Genomic DNA, 10,234 nt, shown 5'->3' on the forward strand with positions numbered 1-10,234 from the left:
TGGCCATGCTGTGCAGATTGCGGGATCTTAGTTCCCTGACCAGGAATCAAACCCATGTCCCCTGCAGTGGAAGCATGGATCCCTAACCACTGGATTGCCAGGGAAATCCCCAGATTGGCTCTTTATTAAAATATTTCTTAGGCTAATATGATTATTTTTTAGCAGTTTCTGTCCCGAAGTAGGGGAACAGCAAAATTTAATTACATATATCCATAAATTCCCAAATATGATAAAATATGCATAAATAATTTTATAAGAGGCCTAATCTGATAGGTTAAAACATGTAAAAGTCTAAATTTTGAATAACATACTCAACTTGGAGTATTACTAGTCCCCAAAGTGAGCTCAACTTTTGTGAAAATACTGATTTAATAAATATTTTCGAGAACATAAATTAAGTACAGTTATGGTTTGGTATTTTGATAATGGGCTGTTGACATCATTAAAAATGGTTATGATTTGACTCTAGATTCTAGATTAGTTCTTGAATGTGATTCTAACAAATATGTAATCTTACTGTAAAATTCCTCATAATAGCAAATGAAGCAAATCTTGGAATCCTGTTCCTTAAGAGAATGTAGAGAGAGCACTAAACTAGCAGTCTACCTGTAGTAAATTTTTTGTCTAAATAAGGTATTTAATGTTACATAAGTGTCATTTATATGTTTTCTAGCAAGAACATCTTCACCAGAAATTAAGTTGAGCTCCAAGATTCTGTGTTTGACTAGAATTCTTATCTGTTCGCTTAATTGCAGGGGCTGATGGGAGAAAGTTAAAGAATTGTATCTAAGATGAGATTACTTCCCAAGTGATAGTTATTTCATAATTTCATTATAATCCTAGTATTTTCCTTTTTATAGGAGTCTCCCGTTTTTTTCATAATGGATTCTGCTTAAGAAAAGATGCTATTGCTGCCAGTATTCAGAAGATTGAGAATATTCTGCAGTGGTTTGAAAGCCAGAAGCAGCTTAACTTTTATGCAAGTTCATTACTGTTTGTTTATGAAGGTTCATCTCAGCCAACTACTGCAAAATTGAATGACAGAACTTTAGCAGAAAAGTTTTTGTCCAAAGGACAGCTCTCAGACACAGATGTACTAGAGTACAATAATAACTTTCATGTATTAAGTTCCACAGCGAATGGAAAAATAGAGGCTTCAGTGGGCAAAAGCTTGTCCAAAATGTATGCTCGTCACAGAAAAATGTATTCAAAAAAGCATCACAGTCAGACTTCATTGAAAGTTGAAAATATAGAGCAAGACAATGGGTGGAAAAGCATGTCACAGGAACATTTAAACGGAAACGTACTTTCCCAACTGGAAAAAGTCTTCTACCATCTTCCTACTGGTTGTCAAGAGATTGCGGAAGTAGAAGTGCGAATGATAGACTTTGCTCATGTGTTCCCTAGCAACACAGTAGATGAGGGATATGTTTATGGGCTGAAGCATTTAATTACTGTACTGCAGAGTATTTTAGATAATTGAATCCTTTGCTGCAATCTTTTAAAGGGGTGGGGCAATCATAATAAAGAGCAGCAGTCAATAACTCTGCACTTGTAATGCTGTGTAAAAAATTTGTATTGTGAGTCTACATTTTATTTGTCTTTATACTTTTGGTAGAAGGGTTAACTTTTTTATAATCTTACTCAGGAAAACTAATTATTTGTTCTTTAGAAAACTATAAAGAATAAAGAAACTTAGGAATGTTAAGCAGGGAATGTGGTGGTACGTGGCTTAAACATCTATTTGGCTTAAGCAAAATGCAAACCATTATTCAGTCATTACGAGTTCAGTTAGCTTTCTGTAGCCAATTTATTGTGAAATCTCTGTCCACCCACCCTTGACAATGAGCCATATGTAAACTCATTACACTATTAGAACACTTTCAAAAATCTAGAAAGCACAGGTTGATATCCTTAGTATTGCTATGTATGAAGTTATTCAAACTGGAGAAAATTCTACAGAAATAAGTACTGTTTAGGTTTTATATTAAAAGTTCAGACCAGCATATCAAAAGGTGCTTCTTAGAAGTAAAATGATTTAGAATCATTGTATTCCAAAAGCAGATTTTCACTTTAATTTCCATTTATATACATATTTCAAAATACTTCTTGAAAAAGATCATTGAAATGGACAACAACAACAACAAAAGTCTCGACGTTAAGGGCACTAATAATTAGTCTTGCCAAGGTTAGGGAAGAGAGAAGTTATTTGCAAGGAACAAAATGTTTTTCTTTTAAAATCTTTATGGGAAAATTGGAATTTTACTACATTGTGACAAGTATTATAAACCATATAATACCTTTTACTGCAGCTTCAAAAAGGTGGATGATCGAAGCTCTTCTTATTTCTCCTTTAAATAACTTTTGAGAGTTTTTTTCTTTTATATTCATGTATTTATATGTCCCCATTTAGTTAAGCAGTGGTATGAATATATGTTGCTAAAAAGTGTTTCTCAGAATTCTAATAAGCAGTGAAGGACAACATCCAGTATTGTGAGTGTTATCAAAAATACTGTGTGTATAGTAGTACATCATACAGAGTTTGGTACATGTCTAAGTTCATGCTTCTGTTTCATTCTTACTTAAGACATTTGTATATCATATTCAAGAGAGAAATTATAATTTAACTTCATGGAGGGGGAGCAGTACTATTTTTCTTGGAAAAATTAGATTTGTAAGTATTATCTCTGTTTCACATCCACCCCTTTTAAAAAATATCTAGTTATTTGTTATTGGAAACATTTAGAACTTTGAAATTAAATTTGCAAATATGTTAAATGTTTTCATTACTTGCACCTTGATTCACTAATAAAACATCTAAGTAGTTAACAGTTTTGCCATATTCCTGGAAATTGATTTAGGCTTGTGAACTGTTAGACTGTTTTCCCCCCAAAATTACAAAATAAACTTTTAAATTCAAGGGCCTTTTTTTAGTGTGAAGGAAAGTATCACAATTTTATGTTTATATCTCACCTTCCCAACCCTCTCTGAGTGTACTTTTGCAAGTATCTGAGCACAAAGAAAAGTAACAAATGCCCTATGGATTCTGTGCTTAGTAAATTTATTAGGCCTGAATACCTTTAAAATACATATGCATTTGTTATAGCAAAATTTGATTACTTAAAATTTTTAATTTAAAGTCAGTGTAGGTGTTTTCCATAAGGACTTCATATTTTTCTCTGCTGCCTAAATGGGTATTGCCATAGCTTTTTTTGTGGAGATAAAGTTCAAGTCATAGTTAATAGAAATTTTTTAGTTTTACTTTTTTTGTCCCACAGTGTAGACTTTTGTTGTTGTTGTTATTTGGATAGTGGTTCAATAGATCTTAAGCTCATATAATTTAAACACTATTTTGAATCTTAACAAAACAAGAGACTTTTTTTTGTATGGGGCGGTATCAACCTATATGTACAATGAATTTAATAAATTTAAGTATTATCAGATTTTTTGTGCATTTTAGCTCAATAAAGTGTGAATCAGTTCCATATTTTCTTTATCCATATTTGGAAATTTAGTTTTGTATAATCAGTGTCTTACCTTTTTGATACAATAGATAATGTTTTGTTCTAATAAAACAAGAAACACTTTTATCTTTTGTTCTTCAGGGAAGGGATTCACATTTAATTCTGTTTACATTTTTTTTATCACTGTTATCCAATGCCCATTTTGTGTTACTTTATAAGTAAGCTTACATGTAACAGAACAAGCATCTATTTGTGTTATCTACATGTGACTATTTTACTGTGTAGTCCAGTCATTTAACATTATGCTAAAATTTACCACTGTGGGGATGAATGATCAATATTCACCAAGCATATTTAAACATTTAAATGTTCAAGAAATAAAAATAAGGATATAGTTTGGGTTAATAGGTTTACCGTAGTTTTTTCCCCCTAGGAAATATAAATGATTTTAGTGTGTTTCGTATGGAATGCACTCATGAAAAGGACTTTAAGAAATTGTGGATAGTGAATAATACATTTCTCTAATAAAAATTTAAATTGTATAATAGTTTTATAATAAAGTATTTACATTAATTGATATTTTAATATGGATGAAGTTACATAGATTCAAATAAATTAAAATTGATGATAAATGCTAAATATTTTATCTGAATAGTTTTTCAAGGAACAGTTGTGAAAATGTGTGTATTAAATGACTGTAACATGGAGCATGTGGTATTTTCAACTCAGTATTCGTTATTTGTTTTATGTGTCTGGAAATTGTACTTACTATGCCTCTTTACACTACAGTTTGCTGTTGTGGGGCTTTAGATTGTGTTCAACTGAATAATATCTTTTTTTATGATTTTAATTGAGTATAATTTACTATTTTATGATTTCCAAGATGATGTTCTTCATATCTCTATACTGTATACACATCAAATTTATAATGTAACTTGAGAAGATAGAATTAATTTTCAGAGATATCTCAGTTGCGATTTTCTTGTTTCATGCAACTGGAAACATTTGTTTCTAGGACTTGGAATATTAAAGATGATGTAGGATGAAAGAAAATGGTAGAACAATGAAAGAATTTTATTTGTGAAATTACAGAAATTTTGTCCACTATTTTAAAGCATTGTCATCAGTTTAGTACCATTTGCTCTTAGTAGTTTGGCATTTGATACTTTAAAACTTGATTTGCTTTAAAAATTGTTTACAATGCTTTGTAATAATCTTCCTTATCCAGTGCCTTTAACCTTGATTTGATATATTTGTAGCCTTGGTTATCCTTCCATTACATCCTGTAATGTCTTCATAGCCTAGACTTCAATTAAAACAAGTCAATTTGGTCATGTAAAGAGGTTGCAATTGTCTATTAATGCTTTAGGAAAACAAGTAATGTTGTATATGGAGGCCAGACATCTTAATTCATTCAGAAATATAAATGTGACAAACATTTTTAACCCCTGAATATATAGTTGTGATGCAATCAGACAAAGCCCTAACCGTTTCCAGCATTCTCTCTAGATGGGGGTGGGTTGAGGGCTAAATTAAAATAGAGATATGGAGAAATGCTTATTTAAAGATAATAAAGTTAACTAGCATTCAACTTTGTGTAAAGATAAGGTAATGAGTTGAGGTGAAGCAACTAACAATATGTTAAAGAGGTTAAAAATAATACTTTGCAGCATTGTAACCTCTATTTGACAGTTGGGTTCAGGAAATAATTATAGATAGCATTAGAAGGCCTTAATTTTTCACTTTTGCTGGTAAAGGTACGTTTACTTAGACTGTTCATGTAGAATAGTGTTTTAACATAACATTACTGTGAAAAACGTTCCATTACATATTCACAAACAAATTACTGCACATTTAAAAAATTGTACTTTACAATTTACTGCAAATATTTTAGGGCGCAATCTTCAAATCATTTGTATTTTTAATTTGGCACTGAATATGAAATTACTTTTTTGACTTACAGAATGATTGTATTGTTACTTAAAATGCTCGTTAATATTTTAAGAAGGTTGGAGTCTCCATGTTTCTGGAGTTAATATTTAAATTCTTATTACTTATTTTGATAGTGTTTAGTAAGAGGAAATAGTACTCATGCGATTAAACAAATTAGAATATACTGTAAAGAATATTTTTAATTGTTAAATTTGTCATCACTGAGGTTAAATTTTGGCCTGGTATTCACTTACAATATATATTAACACATTTAATTATGAAGTGAAATAATCTTAAGTATGATGTATGATGCACCTGCATATAAATGAATATGGTGTGCACAAAGACACTTTACTGTGGGAATTGGACTGGAAGATATATGAAAGCATGTGAAATTGCACCTAAAATTGTGTGTTATTAGTGACTATGCTAAATTTATTGTACTTGATGAATGAATGTATTTAGTCTAGTCAAAGTTACTTTGGTTTAAATGTCTAAACAATGTCTTTTTAAAAAATGTGTTTGTAATTTGTACTATTGATGGGGGGGTTCTTGGGCTGCAGGGGTTGTCAGTGTGTGATTTGTGTTTTTATTTTATAGAATCATCTAATGTGATATACCGATTTTTATATAAGTGATATTTAGATAATTCTAATTACTGTATATTTGACAGCCTATTAAAATGTTTTGCATTGGAGCTTTTTTCATTAATTATAATATCTAACAAACTCACAGTAGTTTGAAAATAACTTGTTCATTCAACAAATATTTGAGTACATGTTATATACCAAAAACTATAGGGATCATTAGAGATTCAAAGATGATTAAGATGGGATGTTAATGGAAAGAAGCATATGCATTGGAAATGAAAAAGTATGTGAACTATTTTGTTTGAATATTTATTTTTTCTATCATAGTCTAAAATCTTTGGAATCACTCTAGTAGGAGAAGTAGACTATAGGAGAAACAAGTTGACTTGGCTGTGAAAATATATACTGTAATTTTAAAACACCAGAAATAGGTAAGATATTTTTGTTTGTATTTTACATGAATCAGTTACTTAATTAGTGACCAAGTTTTTTTTTTTTCCATTCATTAATTAAAAAGAGAGAGCACAGTCCAATACCTACCTATGCCTTATCAGGCAGTGTATTTGGCCTTTGGAGATTTTAAAAAGTTGAATAAGGGATCTAGTACTTGTCCTCGAGATATGTGCTGTCCGGTAGAAGAAAACCATGTAAATGTGGGAAAAATGTTATTGGAGGTATGTTGTATACTTACCAATATCCAGCAAGGATGGAGAGGGGAATCAGTTTTGAATAGCATGTAAGAGGGTAAACAATTCACAGACTCACAGCAATTGTGAGTCAAAGCTCTCAAAGGTGTCATGGCATTACTGTTTTATGCTGCTGCTGTGAACTGTGGGGAGGAGCAGTTCTGTGTGAAGTACACTCCCTCGGTATCCACAGGGGATTAGTACCAGGGGCCCCCACTTATACCAAAATCCATGGGTGCTCGTCCCTCATATAAAACAGCTAGTACAGTCAGCAGTCCATATCCATGGGTTTCAAATCTACAGATACAGAGGGCCTACTGTATATCTAAAAACCGTATGTATATAAGTGGACTCACCCAGTTGAAACCCATGTTGTTCAAGGGTCAACTGTAGTTTCTTCCTTTTTAAGATAGGCTGCCTAAGGAAGAAAAAAAAAAAAAAAAAGACTGGCTGCCTAACTGCTGAAAATAACAGGGTATCCCATTGCCATAGTCTCCAAGTTAGGGCTAAGTATAGGAACTAAAACCTGAAATGAAATAATAAGTGAAAATAATAGTATAATTAAAAGTGAAAGTGATCACTTGGGGATCTTGTTAAAAATGCACATTGTTATTCTGCAGGCTTGTGAGGGGTCTATGATGCTCGTGGTTCATGGACCACACTTTGAATAGCAAGGTTTTCTAAAAGATTTTTTGGGGGGTGGAGTGTGTAGTGGAACTTGGATTACTTTGATCCAAGGAACAGAGATGTTTGAAAGCCAGGAGAGTGGTGAGAAAGAAGTGGGTTTACAATGTGTGAAAATACAGCCAGCAATGGTTCAAGGTAATATGGCCATTCTCAATTGGAAGAAAAGTTCATTAGCTATGCGAGACAGACCATTAAACCTTCCTTTGGTAACAGGTGTTAAGAATTCTGTAATAATAGACTTGTCATTTTCTATTACTTGTATGTGAATATTGACTACTTTGCCAACTGAAGGAAACATTTCTGCATATGCTTGTTAATTATGTTGTACTTGCCATCTAACAACATTCTAGAGATGCTTTAGGCATAAATGACATGATACGATTGGTTTAGATACTCTGAACTATTTTTAAGTCAGATCTATGTGTTTCTAAGAGAAGTTAGTTTAAATTGTTATTAAGTTAATATAATTTGACAGACTACTTTGGAATGGGCACAAAAAAGGTGATGAATGTGGAAGCACCATGTGGACACATGTTAGTCTATGGAAGAATAAAGAGTATCACATACATTTTGAAGAATATAAACTTAAGTTAAATGTATAAGCTTAACTTACAGCTTATAATTCAAATATCCTTGTTTTTTTAAATTTGTAAAGAAACCATAATATCATAACTTTTAGTTTTCATCAGTCTTAACTTCCATTTTTCACTCCCTAGTATGGTTGACCCTAATCCATCTAGGTTATGCCTGAGGCGCAGAGGACAGTCTAAGTTATGGTAGCCTGACCACTCTGTCAGCAATTATTTCTGCATAACACCTCAAAATGTAAGTGGCTTAAACAATTGACCATTCTTTATTATTTGTATGGATTTGCGAGTCAGTTGAGTGTTTCTGGTGATCTTGGCTGGACTTAGGTTTCTATCGATAAAATCAGCTGGCAGGTCACCTGAGTGGAGGCTAGTGAGGATGGGTTGTGAGCTAGTCTAGTCAGGATAGCCTAGGCATTTTCTCTTAATGGTAGTAGGGGTCCAAGAGAAGATGCTGAAACATGCCAACAGGTTTCAAGCTTGTTTGAGTCAAGGTTGCTACTATTGCCAAATCCTGAGTCAGTGTGGGAGGATACTACAGAAGGACGTGATGCTGGGAGGCCACAATGCAATCAATAGCATACTCCAATCTCAGGCCAGCTCACACAGGGCATCAGGAAACTGAGTCTTAACATGTCATGGTCCGTAGTTTCATCAGGAAGCAATATTGAATCAAGTTAGACAATGGATATTTAATTCTGGTGATGAAATCAGGCAGAAGGGCAAGGAGCATATGCAAATTTTAAAATCTCTTTACTTGTTCCTTTTTTTTGATTTCATTGAAGCTTCCACCCATGACCTCCCCTAGGTAGAACCCACTGGGCAGTTTCAGTGTTGCCATCCTCAATTTATATATATATATATATTTTTTAATTTGAATTTTATTTTTATACATCAGGTTCTTATTATCTATTTTATACATATTAGTGTATATATGTCAATCCCAATCTCCCAATTCACCCCCCACACACACCGCTTTCTCCCCTTGGTATCCACACGTTTGTTCTCTACATCTGTGTCTCGACTTCTGCCATGCAAACTAGTTCATCTGTACCATTTTTCTAGATTTCACGTATATGCATTAATATACGATATTTGTTTTTCTCTTTCTGACTTCACTCTGTATGACAGTCTCTAGGTCCATCCACATCTCTACAAATGACCCAATTTTGTTCCTTTTTATGGCTGAGTAATATTCCATTATATATGTGTACCACACCTTCTTTATCCATTCATCTGTCGATGGGCATTTAGGTTGCTTCCATGACCTGGCTATTGTAAATAGTGCTGCAGTGAACATTGGGGTGCGTGTGTCTTTTTGAATTATGGTTTTCTCTGGGTATATGCCCAGTAGTGGGATTGCTGGGTCATATGGTAATTCTATTTTTAGTTTTTTAAGGAACCTCCATACTGTTCTCCATAGTGGCTGTATCAATTTACATTTCCGCCAACAGTGCAAGAAGGTTCCCTTTTCTCCACACCCTCTCCAGCATTTGTTGTTTGTAGATTTTCTGATGACATCCTCAATTTATATTACTATGTTGTTATAATTTGGGGAGTGGTTTGGTATCCTCAGCAATCTTGGCTTATTCATGAGTTTCCTTGGTAATAGCTTGAATGTCAGTTTATTTTCTTCCAATTGTGTGCAAACTCTTATGTTTCTATGAAAAATAATGCAAAAAAGTACTTTCTATTACATATTATAGACACCAGTTCACCAGTTGATATTAAAACTATTTTTTAAAATTGAACTAGTGGTTTTGGTTCAGTTTTTAGGTACAGAGGCTGTTTAATTCTAAAATAGTATTTGAACTTGAATGTGCTGTTTTATTGTCTGTTTAGCTGGATTTTAGTTTCCCTAAGTCAGAATTTCACATCAATTCATTAATTGTCATTTTCTCCCTACTGTTTTTTTCCTGTTACTAGTATGTAATATAACAGCAAGGGTGAAAATTGTTAGAATGAATGTCTGTTTACTTCCCTATTTCCTTTTCGTATGCATTTCCTATTCATTTTTCCTGGAGGAGATACCATTATGGTTCTTACCCTTTAAATTTTTTCTGAATATATTTCTTGGAGAAAATAAAATTAATGCCTTTTTAAAAGAATGACACATCTAGTGTCATTCTTAACCTATCTAAAGCAGTCAGTGGGTTTATCCCTAATTTCTAGTTTCTAGGTCTATGATAATTCTGTATAACCTTAAGTGGGATGATTAATCAGACTTTTGCTCAGTAACTATGCAAATATATGCTATGTATATTTTCCTAGCTATTTAATTTTTATTT

The 10,234-nt window shown here is 32.7% G+C and overlaps 1 protein-coding gene across 4 annotated transcripts in view; it reads left to right on the forward strand.

The window, feature by feature from the left end:
• Positions 1-6,065, forward strand: part of IPMK (inositol polyphosphate multikinase) — a 46,540-nt gene extending 40,475 nt beyond the window's left edge. For all 4 annotated transcript variants that reach the window (XM_082611339.1, XM_082611336.1, XM_082611338.1 and 1 more), the window contains one exon: positions 861-6,065. In XM_082611339.1, coding sequence (XP_082467465.1) covers positions 861-1,483 — 623 coding nt within the window. In that variant the 3' untranslated portion in view covers positions 1,484-6,065. The remainder of the gene's footprint in view (positions 1-860) is intronic.
• Positions 6,066-10,234: the final 4,169 nt, after the last annotated feature.

This window comes from Mesoplodon mirus, assembly GCF_964341445.2.
Source record: "Mesoplodon mirus genome assembly, chromosome: 2".
Taxonomy (NCBI): Eukaryota; Metazoa; Chordata; class Mammalia; order Artiodactyla; family Ziphiidae; genus Mesoplodon; species Mesoplodon mirus.